Genomic DNA, 16484 nt, shown 5'->3' on the forward strand with positions numbered 1-16484 from the left:
GTATGAAGGCTAAACTTCAGTGGTTGATGTTTGAGCGAATTGCAATTCTAATTTCTCATTATCTGCTGCTGAATGTTCTCAAAAGATGAAAACCTTCGTTTGTGCAATATCAAGCCTGGTCTAGTGTATCAGGGGCAGCAGCTAAAAGCACACAGTGCCTAGGCAACATGGTCTTTTTTTAAATGTGTGCTGCTCTTAAATCTCCTCTAAATTATTAAATTAGACTTTAGCAAAGTCTCCTTAAATAGGCTGCATTATGCTGTAGCTGCCTTCTGAATTGCCTCAAGAAAATCCTATTGCAAGTCTCTTCTGAACTGAGGGTTTTGCTGTCCAGAGGAGACAACTGGATTGGAAAGTGTTGGGAGGAGCAGTGAGGGTGAGGCAACTGGGGACAGTTTTGGTTTTGGTCTTACCAATGTGTGTGAGTAACTTGAGGTGTCAGTGGAACCTCTTGGTGTTCAATACTACAATATATAAGTAATAAATAAATAGAAGTTGACAATTCCTCAGTTGGGGGTAGGCTGGTTTGGGTTTTTTTTCAAGAGGAAAGCCAGAGCTGAGAGAAAGGAAAGTGTCCCAGACAGTTTCCTGGGAGCCTTCTTGGTCATGTTTCTTTGAGCCTCAGATGCTGCAATGTCCTGCAAGAGTCTTGGCTTTGATTTCTTAACAAAAGAACATTTCTTGCTCTGATGTTTAGAGTGAGAAACTTGTAAAAGCAAAGTAGAAGTGCTCCAAAATAAGCAGGGTCATATTAAGAAACCAAATTGTTTTAGATTATTTTTTAAAATTGTGACTGTATCTTTAACTTGGGAGAGAAGAAGAAAATGGGCATATTTTCTGATTATTATTTTTAATGTGGGAAAGGGAGGCTTGGTTGCATTCCAGAGAATCCATTCCTGTTCTTTTCTCCTCTGCTCTCAGTATGTCCCGTGGTACCAGTATTCCCCACCAGGGTTTCACTCCTGTAACTGTGCATTACAGGAAGAGGAAAAAAACCATCAGAGCTCATGGATGCTAATTTGTGCTCTGCTGCTGATTTATCTTGTGTCCTCATGGCTCACTTAATTATGGCATCTTTTCATTTTTCAAGAATTTAGGGTAATAATATATTGACTTTTTTTTGGAGCAAAATATTTAAACTGATTGGCCTTTCTGATATGGTAAGTGGTTACCCCAGGGAGAAATGAATCTCTGTGTTGACCAAAGCAGCAGTCCAATATCTGGATTGCTGTGTCCCAAGGGTCTGCCTGTTGGCCTCTGTGAATGAAGAGCACAAGGTTTTCCCCAGCCCTGAATGCTCATGAGGGGTGATTTTAGATGATTGGCTTTAAGGCATTTACAGCATAGTGTGGCAAAAGCTGATAGGCCAAGAAACACATATAGTGTATTGTAATTAGTTGGCTTCTGATTGTGATGGCATGAATTATAACATCTGTATTGTCTCACCCTTCACATGAGACTGATAACAGAATAAAAGTTTTTAAAACTCAGTTACCCCATCTCTGGGTCAGAAAAGGGCTTAGTCCAACACTCACCATTTTCTTGTATGCCAGTGAAATACTCAGAGCTGGTATCTAATACCATCAGCCAGGCCTGGCCCAGGGGTCCTGTGTATTATTTTATATGTTAGTTGTTTTGACTGCACAAGTGTCCTGCAGACCCTTTTTCTGAGGCAGAAAACCTGCGAGTGCAGCCCAGTATTTAACATGCAGGTATCCTCTGAAAAACTGCACTGTCAGATCTCTCTGTGGGTAGGGACTCCTCTCTACTCCCTTTAAAATATAGCAACTTATTTGTATCATTGCATCTTGTTAGACTGTGGTGACCATAGGGGAAAGCTTTAATTTTTCTTCTAATTAGTTTTTTGCCTCTCCTAGCTGACAGCAGAGCAGTGCTGAAGGAAGCAGGTGCACCTGTGCACTCTTGTATTGGGCACAGATGTCCTACTGCAATGAGCAGACTCTCCCAAATGGCCCCTCTGGTTAGTGAAGTGCAAGTTGAGGCTTTTCCTCTGGCAAGAACATCCTCCAGAGCACTGTTTGTAGGAGAACCAAGCATGGAAAAAGTCCATTCCTTGGCAGCAGAGAAGAGAATGTGATTTACAGAGTCCCTGGTTAGACAAAGTAATGATGGTTTAGGGCATGAAGAAACCTGTGTGACTGAATGCTGTAGATATGGTCTGCAGGCTGTGTATATAATCTGCCAGGACTGCTAGTCCTGGGATTTCTGCTGTCTCAAGTACATTTAAAACCCATCTGTGGTGACTGTGTCAGTGAAATCAATGAGTATCTTTACCTGTAGGGTCTGGACTGACACAACTCGTGCAGGTGCAGCTGCATTATATAAAGGTGGTTGGTGTGGGGTGGAGCTCAATCCACATTTTCAGCCAGACTGAACAGCAGTGGTTACAGTGCTTGTCATGCCATAACCATTTTCAGGTTGTGGAGGAGGAGGAGTATGTGCCAGTGTAACTTATGGGATGAAGTTTCTGTTGTCTGTGCTCAGTCACAGCAGAATGAAGTGAGCAGCTCATCTGATCAGTCAACTGCTGCTCTTCAGAGCCCTGGGAATGGTAGTGGATAATAACAGTTTGCTTAGCTTCTCCTTGCTACTGCCTAGAGCAGGACATCTGAGCCACAGGTGAAGAGGTTTATGAGGGTTAATAAAAGTAGAGAGGAGAGGGGAGTTAGCAGGAGGGGTAGGAAGATGGAGATTCCTTCACAGCCAGTTTTGTCTCTGCTTCCTGGAAGCTTTGCTCTTTTTCAGAAGAAAAGTAGCAAAACCTGAAACCCAAAAGTAGAGTATCCAAAGTAGGGACCAAGGTCTGATCTGGCTCCACATCCTGTGGTTTTCCTCTCCCTGCAGGCACTTCTGCTATCTTTGAGTCTTGGTCTTGGCATGGAGGTGAGGGATCCAGTTCACCTGCCACTTCAGTAGGTGATGAGCAGGTGATTGCTTTTCCATTTTTTCCATTGTTGAGATAGTGACTGGGAAGTTGACCTGCACTGGGAATGTCTGTATGGATGTATGTTCTAACAGTCCCAGGAGGACACAAACCCCCTTTTGTTTGCAAATTGCTGTTCTGCATGTTTAAACCAGCCAGAGAGAGGGAGAGGTTTGGGAGTAAAAGTTAAACCCACAGAGTTCATTCATCATTTTTGTGCTTAAGAAGGCCTAAACAGATTATCTATATGATGCTGATGGTCAAATGAGCAAAACATGTCTTGTATGGCAATTATTTTCAATGTACTAATTATATGTAAGCTGTTGTGAGTGGTTTAAAGGTTCCTGCCAGATCTGTGGAAATCTGCATTTTTCCTGGGAAGGAAGAACAGGTAAAGATGCCTGAAGCTGGGCTGCAGTGCAGGTTGGCTTGTTCCAAACCACTGAAGATTGCAAGAGCTTGATGACATAGGATGTTTGGTGGGAGTACACTGAAACTGCCTTTCTTGTCCAAGGTTGTAAAATGTGATTTAAATGTCACTTAAATGCTTTACCTGTTGTAATTAACCAGCCTTGCAAAATTTTTCTCATCCATTTGTCAAGGAACTTAATTTAAGCTTTAAATTTGTTTTCATCACTTTTTGGCACAGACAATTTTATTCCTGAGCTCATAAATCTCCCTTTTTTTTTTTTCTTTTTTTTTTGGCAAGGCCAGACTGAGGGAGGAGCCTGCTTTCTGGCCCAGAGCATGATGTTTGGAGCACTGTGAAGGTGTGGGAGCAGGGGATGGTGGATGATGGCTGGGGGTTTCTGATAAGTTTTTACTTCTGCATTCTGCTTTGATCTCTGTTTCTGGAGGCAAGGCAAACCTTTAAACTGTCATCTGTGTCCTGCTCGTGTTCTGCTGACCTTAGACAGCAACATCACACCTTGTCAGGGCTGGCTGAGGGAATGCCTTGAAAAAGCCATTTCCTTAGTCGAGGACACTGGGTTGTAGCAGGAATTACTGAATTCAGCTCCAAAGCCAGGTGATCATACAGGAGATGTTTTCATGGTCTTCGTGAGGAGTGTGAGCTCCCTGTGACTGTGCTTTCAGGCACCAGGAGCTGACAATGTCCTTGTGCCAGGCAGGAACAGGGTGCAGGGAAGGCTCTTCTCAGGTCCCTTAATCAGAGGGATGACAGAGTAAATTTGGGGTAAAAATTGATGTCTAATTTTTAAACCAAGAAATAGTTGTGTTGTTGCTCAGGTGTCCTTTCATGGGCAGTTCTGCACAGCTGAACATGCCAGCCACGTTCTCCTAACAATCCACTTATCCCAAAAGGTGTGAGCACTTTCCATACTGAAACCTTTTAGAGAGCTACTAAATGTCAGTCTTGGCTCTACTATTTGTGTGTGCCTTCTTTCAGTGGTGGTAAATGAGAAAAATTAGCTTGTGTTACCAAAAATAGTTTTCTTAAGCCACAGCCAGGGCTTTGTCTTATCCTCCCTCCCTGTTAGATTTGAAATGTGTATGAATCACATCTGTGTGCACATGCTGTGTGTGAGATACTGCAGTGACATCTTGGGGATTGAGGAAAAGTGATTTGGCAAATGTTTCTTGAGTACCTCTGGCTTTCACTTTCTATACCTAAAACATTCCAGTAAGTTTTGTATGTTTTAAGTAAATAATTGGTGTTTGATGCTTGTTCAGTGAGGATACATGTTAAGGATCTTGAAGCATAATTTCTTGTTTGTACTTAAATTTGGAAAGAATCTTGTTCTGTCCCTCTTTTTGTCTTCCCCCAAGGAGGCCATGGAGATTCTCCAAGAGCTGGAGCCCCTCTGCTCTGGAGCCAGGCCAGAAGAGTGGGGGTGTTCACCTGGAGAAGAGAAGGCTCCAGGGACACCTCAGAGCCCCTTCCAGTGCCTAAAGGGGCTCCAGGAGAGCTGGAGGGGGACTGGGGACAAGTACCTGGAGTGACAGGACAAGGGGAATGACTTCCCACTGCCAGAGGGCAGGGATAGATGGGATTTTGGGAAGGAATTCTTCCCTGTGAAGGTGCTGAGGCCCTGGCACAGGGTGCCCAGAGCAGCTGGCAGCACTTCTCTGGAAGTGCTCAAGGTCAGGCTGGATGGGGCTTGGAGCATCCTGGGACAGTGGAAGCCCATGGCAGAGGTGGAGCAGGATGGGCTTTAAGGTGTCCCATCCAGGCCAAACTGTTCCATGATTGTATGGTATATACAGCATACATGATACATACAGCCCTTGCCTCTGAACAGCCTGCTGGGAATGGGAATTTGCTGTGTGGAACACATCCATTGTTGTGGTTTATTGTCCTATCCCTCTCATAATTTGTCCTTTTGAATAACCTTCAAGGCTGAGTTTCTAACTGGGACTCAGCTCCCAAACCAGTATCAAACAGACTTGTAGCTCGTGGGTTCAGAAATACTCAAGTGGATGAATCAAACACGGTTGAAAATAAGAAGCCTTGAAACTCAAGACTGCTCCATTGGAGCCTTTGTCTTCATCCCACATCCAATGGGAATGTAAAATTAAAATAGTTTGACTGTATGAGCAGAAATGGGGGTAGATTGGCACTTGCTTCATGGCTTTGGATGCTCTTTTTTTTCTTTTTAAAAAAGCTGTAAGAGTAATTGGAAGAGGCTTTTGCTGTGGTGCTCTGGATCTCCTGCTCTGTGGTAATAAATGACAGATTGTTCTCCTGTAACCAATAGTGTAAGGTGGAGTTTTTGGATTTTGGAGTGGGTTGGTTGGTTTATTTTAAACATGTAATAAATTGCAGGTAGCTGAGGAATTTATTTCATAGTTTAATTATTTACTGAAATTCAAAGAAAACTTATTTAGGATTTCCCATATTCTTGGTCTCTGTTCTTTTACACAGCTTTCCTGGTAACATTTGTCACAAATGCAGCATGTAATTCATGAGATTGCAGTCTCAAAGGGCTTGGGAGAATTTCTAGAAGTGCAATTATTTTTTGCCATATCCCTGTTGCTGTAGAATAGTCTTAATGCTGAGGATTACACACTGAGAGCTGCTGTTTTATGCTGTGTGCTGGCACTAAATCAGATGTGCTGGCAGGGCAGGCTCTGTGCCACAAGGGAGACATCAGTGCTCTGAAATACCAGTGGCCTCTCTGGTGTGATACCAGCTGTATATTTTTGTCTCCTGGACTTCCAAGAGCAGTGGAATGTTGATACTAATAAAAATCCTGATGCTTCTTCACTTCTGAAAATGTATTTGAGTTGCACAAACCTGTAATTTTCCAGGTAAAATGTTTTCTTTATATATATATATATATATATATATATATATATATATATATATATATATATATATATATTTAACATAAAGGGAATGAGATGCTCTTGCCACACTGGTGACAAGTTTCATGTTGATAAACTTTGTTCATGCTGCAAAAACAACAGGCAAAAAGATGAGAAAAATCCATCTTCATGTCTTTGGTTAGCATTTAAACTCCCCACTGCTTCCTTTACAAAGTGTAAGGAGATGTGATAAGCTCTTAATACTGTCCTGGATAGGATTTAATGGGAGTTTCTGTCCTGCCACGTGCTTCAGACAAGCCAGGTGAACTTGCTGCCTCTTTCCTGAAAGCTGGAATTGGCTGTCAGGGAGTTTGGAAGGGTTACTCAGCTGTAGCCTGCAAACTGCTTTGGGATCACCCAGCAGAGCAGCTGTGTGAAAACTCAGAGTTGGGGTTTGGTGTGTCACAGTGCAGGAACATCTTAAGGTTCCTGCTCCTGTGGTGGTGGCTGCTGATTTCTGTGTCTTTTCTCTCAGGAGTGTGCCTGGGTGGCAGGTTTTTTTTCACTTGTTTGCAAAGCCACCTACAGACAGTATCCTCAACCACCTGGGACTCAAAAGTGTGTATTTTTGCATCAGAAACAAGTGTCCTTATATAAACAGAGTGCTTTTCTTTGGAAAAACAACTCTGAATTTAGGTCATGCCTTCATCTCTTCAGGATTGCAAACAGAATCTCTGCAGTATTGCAAAGGCTTATTTGTTTTGTTGTTCTTCTCTTTCACAACTGCAGTGATTGAAAACATCTGGATCTGTTCCCCTCCATCCAGCTCACCTGGCTGGTGACTGGGGAGAGCAACTTCTGACCTACTTGTGTTGGGTACCTGCTTTCAATAGGAAACCAGTGCCTGGATTGGTAGGGCTTTAATCCATTGCCATATTTAATGGTTAGGCCAGATGTCTTGTCCTTCCCCATGCAGGATAAAGTTGGGTTGTATGCAAACTCCACTCACACTCCTTTTTAGTTTCTGGTTAAGATGGGTGAGCACACCTGGGAATTACCATAACATCTTGGTTACTGCAGTGGGCACATTGCCTGTTTCAGAAAGAAATCACAACCATTTGCACAGAGTGGTATTTTGTGTAATTGTAGTAGATAAGAGAGAAATGACCAAAGGCACAGAAAACCTTAGGGTCAGCACTGCCCTTAGTTATTGTTTGTTCTCTGCTCCCACATGGACTGATAATGAGCCTTTCTGCCTTATTTACTTGTATGCTTGATAGATATATGTGGGAGTCTGTAAGTGTATCTACCATGCCTGCTTGAGTAGACTTCCCTTGTATTTTTTTTTTTTTTACTATTTTTACTATTTCATAGTCTTTTTAAAAACTGACATTAAGGAGAAAATTTTTTGATTAGGCAGTTGGGTGGCTTCTAGTGCACAGGATGCACTGCAGCATACAGCTCCCTTTAGAAAAAGCTCTAATCTGGCTGTCATCTGCTTGTAACTATTCTCACACATTCTCATTTCAGAGACTGTGCATATGGGGGGGATGACAACCCTCTTTCCTGAACTGGACTGTAGTTTGGTAGCTGGGACTCCTGAGTCTTCTGCTATTTTTGTCCATTTGTGAAGTGTTGATCATACTTGGCTCTTTCATAGAACGCTCTGTCAGGAGCACAGCAGGCTTGATTTGGCACTGAGAAAATGCAGAGACTCTTCTATGATATTCTTGGGGACAGTATTGTTCTGCCAGCCTCCAAAATTGCCAACTGTTTGTAAGACATTCTAAAATACCAGTGTTGCTGGGAAGGGCAGGAGGAAGAGAGACAACTGGGTTGTCAACTGGTTGAGCTCCAGCTCTGTGCTGGATTTTGTGGAAGTACTTTCCAAACTTCAGATTGCTGCTGGTCTGTGATCTGATGGTACAACATGCAGCTGGTCATGTGTAAATGACACATAATGAATATATTAAGGGTAAATGATGAGCTGTGAGAAATTACAAGGGTTGAAAGTACTGATGCAAAGATTTGAACTAGCTGGGGTGGCTTGGCTCCTCCTAAGGTGCTCTATGTGTGGTTTTTTATTTTAAAAGTCTCAAAGAAACCTCTGCATCACAGAACTGAACATAGGTAAATTTTGTGACTATTCTTCATTTCTGAAAAGATCTTTCTGTATTCTGGTATTGCTGCCACTGTTTGGTGGTGCTCCAGTGATGTGTTTCCAGAAGTGGCTGGGGATGGGAAGATCCTCATTCCAGGAGATGGCTTCAAAAATCCCCTGAGCAGTCTCATTTTCTTTTTTAGGCTATTTTCATTAAAAACATTGAGTGTTTGCATTCCCAAAAAGTGGGATGTGTTGAGTTGGGCAAGAAAGTGGCTTGTGGTATCTCTGGGTAGCCCTCTAAAGCAGGTGTGGGGTGATGAACGTTCACTGCCATGTGCATGGATGTCACACCTCTAACATGCTGGCTTCCAGCTGCATTGTGTCCATGTATTTGAGAAGATAAAACAAGGAAAATAAAATGCAACAGCAGAGCTGTTTCTCTACCACCTCAAGGAAATGGCTCCTGAGAGACTTTGGGTCTCTCCTTACTCTTGAAAATTGCTCATACTCTTAGCTCCCCTTATATTAGGTGATAAAGCAAAGCTTTTTTTGCCTGGTGAAGCTCCTGAAGGTCATGAAAGTGATTGCTCTTTGAATGTTCAAGATCCTTTTTGCAAATCCTGCCAATGACCATTGTAGGGAGCTATTCCATGCCCTTCCAGCCAGTGGGTTGATGTTTCAGAGCCCTGACAGATGAATTGTGGCTGGAAAGCCATTGCTGTAGACTGTTGCTTTCCAAGGGGGGTGGCAGCTTTGTGCTCCTGGTTGCTAGATTGTTTTCTCCGGGTAATTTGCCTGTTAAGCAATCTTCTGATGACATTCAGGATCCTTCTTCATGTGCTTATGGATGCTATGACTGATATGTGATGGTTGCACCACCTTCTAAAGAAAACTTGGTGCCCCTCCTGGTTTGGTTTGAATTTGCTGAGGTGGGATGGCATGAGCAGGAGGATTGAGGAGTTATTGTTGTTTCTTATTTGGTTTACCCTTGGAGCAGGATTGAAGAACTTGATTCTAGTTTTGATTCTGCCCCAGATGTTTTTGGCCGAGTCCACTGATGTCAGTCCCTCTCCCTGTGGTTTAACTTTTGCTGTTGAACTGTTCAGTTTGCTGTGAAAGAACAGGCTGTATGTTAATATCTGCTCTAGGAACAGAGAAGTCATTGACTCTGGGATGAATATGATAACCTTAAACTACAGCATAGCATGATACTGACAACCCTGTAGGTATTAGTGTCATGTTTACTCTCTGACTGAGATGTTCTTAAGCCAACTTTTATTTCAACCAACAAGTAAATATTTTTTGTTGTTTTAAATGGGAAAAGTTGTTTGTGCTTAGTACTAAATTATCATTGGTTTAAAAAAACAATCAGGAAGAAATAATAATGTTGAGTAGAGCAATAGCAGTGTTTTAATTACGTGAAACTCAAAATGTATTTTCACTTTACTGGAATCTAATACACAGGCTGGAGGTGTGAAAGCTCTGAGTGTGACAGAATTACTAAAGAGTGCTAGCACCAGCCAGGATCCTCAGATGATTGGGTGCTCTGACTTCCTCATTTATGTCACACAGAAGGGAATGCTCAGTGGTTTGGGATCGGTTTTTTTTTTCCCTTTCTTTTAAAATACTTTTCAAGCTTAGTGATTCCTGACGAGTAGGTCCCATCTGGGGACTGTTCTCAGTGTACTGTATAGTGAGTCTCAGGTCTCCAGAGCTCCCATTCCACTGGACTTTGATTTCCTTCCAGTTATTTTCCTCATTAGCTTGCCGTGCTCCTGCCCACTGCTGACTCGAGCTGCCCCTTGGCACTGGTGCCTCTGGAGTTAACCTGTGGTCCTGAGATATCCAGGATACCCTCATACAACCTTTCTCTCTTTTTACACCCACTTGCAGTATAAATGTGTTTGTAATTGTTAGAGAAGAGCTGGTGCCTGAGGGTTTGTGACCCTGCCTGGGCCTTTCAGAATGAATTACAGTCTTTCATCTACTCCAAGGGTCACATTCTCTTTTTAATTGCACTGAAGTGACTTTCCACTACATTTGGTAGACACATGCCATCATTTGTCCTGTAAGACACAGCCGTCCCATAATTACAAGGAATATGTAAGCCTGCCTGCCTTGAAGATGGTGTTAGGGTGTTCTCTCTCACTGAATGAGCATAAATCTTCTGACGTGGTCTCACTAGTTCCCTGCTGCATTTTCACCTTCCAGTGAAGAACAGATTTCTGTGTGTCATGAAATCTCTTTCTGTTTGGATAATTCTCTTCACTGGCCATACTGGTGCAAACTGGAGGTAAGCTCACAAGGATGTGTGACATTATCTGTTGTGAAACAGATACAAGTGCTGATACTTTTCAGGGAGCAACCTGTGTTCTAGTATCCATCTGTCCCAGAAGCCTGGAATGTGTTGTGTAGGAAACACAGACCTCCTTGAGCTTGTGGTTTTCTGTTTGACTGCCTACAACTCTGGCTGGTCATACTGCTCCCAGGAATTCCAGGGATTTCTTCTCTTTGCTCACTTTGAATTATTCAGTGAATAGCTCCCTAGAAATTGAAACCCTAGAAACCCAATAGAAGTTTTTAGCCTCCTGCTCAATGTTTTTCAGGTCGCTTCTGTTTGACCCCAGGGGGTCCCTGGAGGCCAGGTTGGGTATCACCAGGTTGCTTTTATCCTTGAGGTCTCAGAGTTTTAATCTCAATGATGTCTTTTGTAAGGAGCTTTACAAACTTTGCTCATTTGTTTTCTGTGATATGTGGTTAAAGAACAGCAGCTGTTGCTTTCTTTGGATGAGATTAGCTTTTGTAAATCCTTCTGATTTTTGATATTTGTAACTGCATTCAGTTTTGGTCTGTGTGATGGCAGCTAGAGGCATCATTTTTTTCTTTGTATGAGTAGAATTTGCTCACTAACTCTGTGGTGCTACAAAAAATTCCCCCTTAAATCCTCTAAGCTATTTGTACTAATCCTCATTACTGCATTTTGTGCATTTCTCTATTTTGCCTTTGACTAATGCTGCATTTTTCTCTTGTACCTAAGAAAGCCTTAAAATAGGAATTCTGGAATAGAAAAGGATATGTAAGATATGTAAGAAGATTGCAGATTACTGTTGGTTTTCTAGTGGTGATTCTTTTCATTGCTGTGTTAATGTAGAGGCTTAATGAGCAAGTTTGACTCCAGGGCAAGGCCCAGTGCTGCTCTGAACAGCCGTTCCCATCTAGTATTCCTTTGAAATGGAGCATTTGCTCTCCTGCCAGCTTTTATTTTTATTATTTGTGCCTATTGCATTGGTCAGGGCACAGTAAAGGGTGCAGTCACTCAAAGGTGCTGCCTGAAAACTTGGGGAGACTGACATTGATGCCCTTGCAGCAGCTGCTGAAGCATATTTTGGATATTTGTGCCTAAATCTAGAACTGTAATGATTCCTTCACTCCCCTTTGACCTTCTCTTTTCTATATGTGCATTCAACCAAAACCCACCACCCTGTCTTCTGAGGGGTGACTCTGTATTGAGCTAGAGAATGTTTTCAAACAGAGCCTTTTGCTGAAGGAGGGCAGGTTTAGGTTGGATATTAGGAAGAAATTCTTCCCTATGAGTGTGGTGGGGCCCTGGCACAGGTTGCCCAGAGAAGCTGTGTCCAAGGCCAGGTTGGATGGAGCAGCCTGGGATAGTGGAAGGTGTCCCTGTCCCTGTTGTGGTCCCTGGCAGAGGGCTGGAATGAGATGATCTTTAGGGTCCCCTCCAACTCAAATCAGTCTATGATATACTTGTTTGGTGAGGATATGCAGCCTTTGTAAGCTGGCCTCCCCTGGATGGTGTGTGTAGCTGTTTACTTCAGCAGGGTATTTTCATTGCTAACACCTTCCCTGGAGAGTTTCATGTTCTTCTCTCCCCTTTCTCTTTCAGGCCATGGCCTGTCTGCTTCTCCACAGAGTTCTGCTACTTCATGAGCTGAAGCTCTTTGTTACAGAAGAGGAGTGGGAGGAGCTGATCACCAGAAGCATCAGCCAAGTGACAGAGGTAACAGGCTCAGCATGTTTGAAGTACAGATGACACCTAATGGATGCTGCTCTCATTTGTCTGGTGCTTGGTCTCAGAGCTGCAGTCTGGGACTGGGCTCAGCTTAAGTGGTCTTAGAGACCTTGTCCCTGATGGCACCAGCTCTGAGTAGTGCCTACTGGGCTGGCAGAATTCTTGTAACACTACTGTGATGTTCCTGGTGCAGCTCAATGAGGCTGTGTATCAATGAGATCCAAGAGACAGAGCTTGAACTTTAGGGAATTCACTCATACAAATCAATTGAAGGTGTTAAAAAAAAAAGAGGAAAAGAAAAAAGAATGGAATGTTATTGTGAACACTAATTTCAGGACATGTCATGCAAGTTCTGCATTGGAATGAACTTCAGGGCCACAAAAGTAGAGCTGAGGTGCACTGGACTTGTGACTCCTGGTGCACTGCAGGCCTTCTGGACCAGACTGCCTTGCTAATATTGCTCATCAGGGAAACCTTAAAATACATTGGAAAATCGTTTGTACAGAAGAAACAGTGACAGAAATTGCAGGGCTCCTGAGTCAGTGGCAAGTGCAAATTGTACCTGAGGACAGTGTTTGGGTGCAGCTGTTCTGTGGGAGATGATCTGTAAGACAGGAGGTTGAAGAAGCAAATGCCATTCACTTTTATTCTTGTGGATTGATGTGGGGGGAACCAAGCAGCCAAATTAATGTTGTGATGTGGCAACTAAACTTGATGACATGGGAGATTCCAGTCTTGGAGTTTCTACGTAACTGTAATAATGACCTCTTTCTAAGGGTAGCTTTCATTACTTACTCAGATGCTGGCTACATGGTAATTTAGGCTATTCTATAATTTGCTGTATTGAAACAGAACAATTAGCTCTGTTTCTTTCTGTCAAGGGGGAACAAAATCTAAGCAGTTTAAAACAGGAAATTTAAAGATGTTGTTTATAATCTGTATCTTCAGTTTCATTAAACACTTTTTATTTAAAGATTACATCAGGTATCCAATGGGTGGAGTTAGGTATGATTTTGTTTTTCAGCTACATAAAGCATGCCACTCCTCCCAACCTGGTCATTTCCATGTTTCTCTCTAGCAGCTGAATGCATGCAGAACTCAGTGATTCACTGGGAAACCACAAACATTTACAATGCCTTTATGTTGTTCTTGTCAGGGAGAGTTTAGCAACTTGCAATCCAGCCAAGATTATGATGAGCTTTGCTACTAAAGTTTCCTCAGTGCCTCTCATTTCTGTGGTCATGTGTGTTTAAAGAAAAATTCCTGAGAAACCCTGTCAGTTTGTTTGGGTTGTCCAAAGTTTACCCTGTGGGCAGGAGGCCTCCCATATTGTTAAGTGGCAGTGGCATATAGCTGCTGATTCTCTTTTTGGCCTGAGAAAGTCCTGAGATAACATTTTTACAGACTGCTGTTGGTGTTCATACATGTGAGGGTTTTGTCTCCCTTCCTCCTGCTTCCCCCATTACTTAACCCAGCTGGTGTGGCCCTGTGGGGCTGGGGCAGCTGCACATTAAATATTGCTGTAGTGAGAAGGGGTCAAGGACTTTATATTCCACATAAGGGTTTTGATTCATAACCAAAGGCTGGCACTTGTGCTGAAAGACTTTCTAAAGCTGCAAAAGAAATGCTGTGTCTTTTTGGTGGTGCAGAAATGCTCACTTCTTTGATTAAGAACTGTAAAAATACGTAGTGGCTCTATGGTGTAGTAAAACAATACAGTGTCACTGATCTCTTTTAAAGATGGTAGAAAATCTCTTGTAGTAGAAGTCAGAGGCTGGGAACTGAGCAAATTTAGAATCTGTAGAAAGTATGTATTTGTCAAAGAGAGTATTCCACCACTGAAGTAATTTGCCGAAGGGTTTATTAGCCCTGAAATCTCCAGGTGGAAGCTGTGTGCTTGGCTGACAGAGAAGCTGCAGGTGGGTAGAAGTTCCTGGCCTGATGTTGAAGTTATGGGGTGAGTTTGTTTGGGAAGAGCTTGGACTAAATAGCAGCCCTTTCTGTCACTGCTGTCCTCACACACTCCTGCTTAGCTGGAGGACTGGGAGGATGTTTCCAGAGCTCTGAGTTCTCCTGCAGCTCAGTCTCATCCCTTTTCTTCTGAGACTAGTTTCCATGGGCCATTCTAGGTCAGCTGTGAATTTAGAGGTGAGTATGTAAGTGAGTAGATGCTGGCAGATGTGGGTGCTTACCTGTGAGAGCCTGGACTGGAAGCTGTGGCATGCTGTGGAAAATGATAATATTTATTGCCCTGCCTCTGGTTGAAACGTCTGCATTTGTCATTGGCCATTCCTGCCACTGTCCCTCACAAATAGCTGTTTTAAGAGGAAAAAAATTATAACTGTGAATATTGTACCTTTCTTTGACCCAGGGCGAGGTTTGCAACTCTAACTGATGTGCTCTTGTAATTCAAGTGGTGCTGTTCCTCACAAGGACACTGTCACCTGAAGGCTGTGCCATACCCTGTGTCCTGGGTCACATTTGCAGCTAGGAGGCTGTAGCTCCCCAGGTGCAGGACTGCCCTGGCAGGCTTAAGGCTGTCAGAGAGGACAAGATATTATCTCCTGGTGTCTGCCTGCTTATCCTGTCTTGCCTCAGGGATTGCACTGCATACCTGCTGAGATCCCTTGCTGAGGAGCATCCTCACCAGGGAAATCTGGGCTGGGTTAGGCAGTGATATGAGCTGGAACTGGGAAAGAAGCAATGTGAGACAAGTGCAGTCTTGGATATCACTGAATTATGCAGGCAAAGCTAAGAGTCAGATGAGGGAGAATCAACAGCCGGGAACATTAAGTGAAGAGACAGATTCCTGAAATAGCAGCTCTAGCTGCTGCGAGGCAGTGGCTCTCGTGCTTACATAAGCTAACTTGACCTTATTTGTTCCCAAATTGTTTAAGCATGCTTATAAAACATACATCACGGCCGTGAGGGATCCATGTTTGCCCTCTCCTCACTCAGTGAGGCAGGTCTGGATGTCCCACCAGGTACTTTGGAGCTGACTTCTTTGTGTGAGAGCCCTGCTTGCTGTTCGTGCTCTTGGCTGGTACTGCTGGGTCACCTGGGCAGAAAGTGTTGTCCACAGCCCTGCACTGCAAAGGTGAGGAAGGAGAAAACAACTCTGACACAGTTTTGGCCTCCCAAATCCTATATAGTTACTTTATACAAAGCAGAATCTTGCTACAGTTGTTCAAGTCTGTTCTAACTGGTGATCTAGATGGCTCAGTTGTGTTCATGGTATAAAGAAATAAAGTTGCTTCATGTTGTAAGTGACAGAGCTCACCTGGGATGCTGAAACATTTGACAGAAACATCTTCCTCTTGGAGAGCTTTGTTCTTTATCAGTTGGTCTTGAAGTGCTTTACAAAAGAAGTTCAAAGCACTGAGTTGTTGATGTAATGGAGAAAGTATTTTGCAGAAACCCAAGACATAATGGATTTGGTTTGCTACAGCTGTTCATCCTGTTTTACAGGTGACACTCCTTGGCTGGGAGCTGAGCCAAGAATCTAACTTGGGTCTCCTGAGGCATCTCAGAGACCCTTTTTGTGCATGGACAATCTGGCTGTCTCTTAACTTGGCTTCAGAACATCCCTGTGTGTTGGACAGTCATCTGTGTCCCACCTCATCTCTGCTGACTGTGAGGCTGCCCTCAATAACAAATGAAGCAGTTGCAGAGCCTGAGAGATCCAGTTCCCCATTCCATACAGGAAGCTCTCACCCAGTTTTGGTGAGGGATCTCTAGGTTTGCTGCTAGGGCCCCCACACACCTTTTCACTCTATCCAGCATATCTCAATTTGATTTTTCAGCTCTCCGAGTTGTCGCTGTAGGCACGCTTTGGTGTTTGCTTACATTGTTAGATATATTTATGTTTTCTTTTTATATGTTACAAAATTGCTGTCTTGGCTCTGGAGCGACCTGTACCAATTTTTTAGTAACTCACTGACAGATTGAGGGCAGGAAGTTCTAGGTTCTGGATACATAATTTCATTACCTGTTTTTGTTATCCCTTTCCTAGGGGCCAGCTTGCCCTCCTGAACTGAGGTGTTCTGTGTAACTCCCAGCTTATGCTGAAACTCCCAGTTATGATGTGAAAGTCAAAGGGAGTGGGAATAGTCCAGAAAATACGTATTTTGATGGTTGTG

General features: G+C 43.2%; 1 protein-coding gene across 1 annotated transcript in view; it reads left to right on the forward strand.

Moving 5' to 3' along the window:
- The window catches only part of MYBBP1A (MYB binding protein 1a), a 56993-nt gene that overhangs the window by 31051 nt on the left and 9458 nt on the right, over positions 1-16484 (forward strand). Inside the window, exon 24 of the mRNA XM_053995874.1 lies at positions 12220-12333. Coding sequence (XP_053851849.1) covers positions 12220-12333 — 114 coding nt within the window. The remainder of the gene's footprint in view (positions 1-12219; positions 12334-16484) is intronic.

Source organism: Vidua macroura, chromosome 20, assembly GCF_024509145.1.
Source record: "Vidua macroura isolate BioBank_ID:100142 chromosome 20, ASM2450914v1, whole genome shotgun sequence".
Lineage (NCBI taxonomy): Eukaryota > Metazoa > Chordata > Aves > Passeriformes > Viduidae > Vidua > Vidua macroura.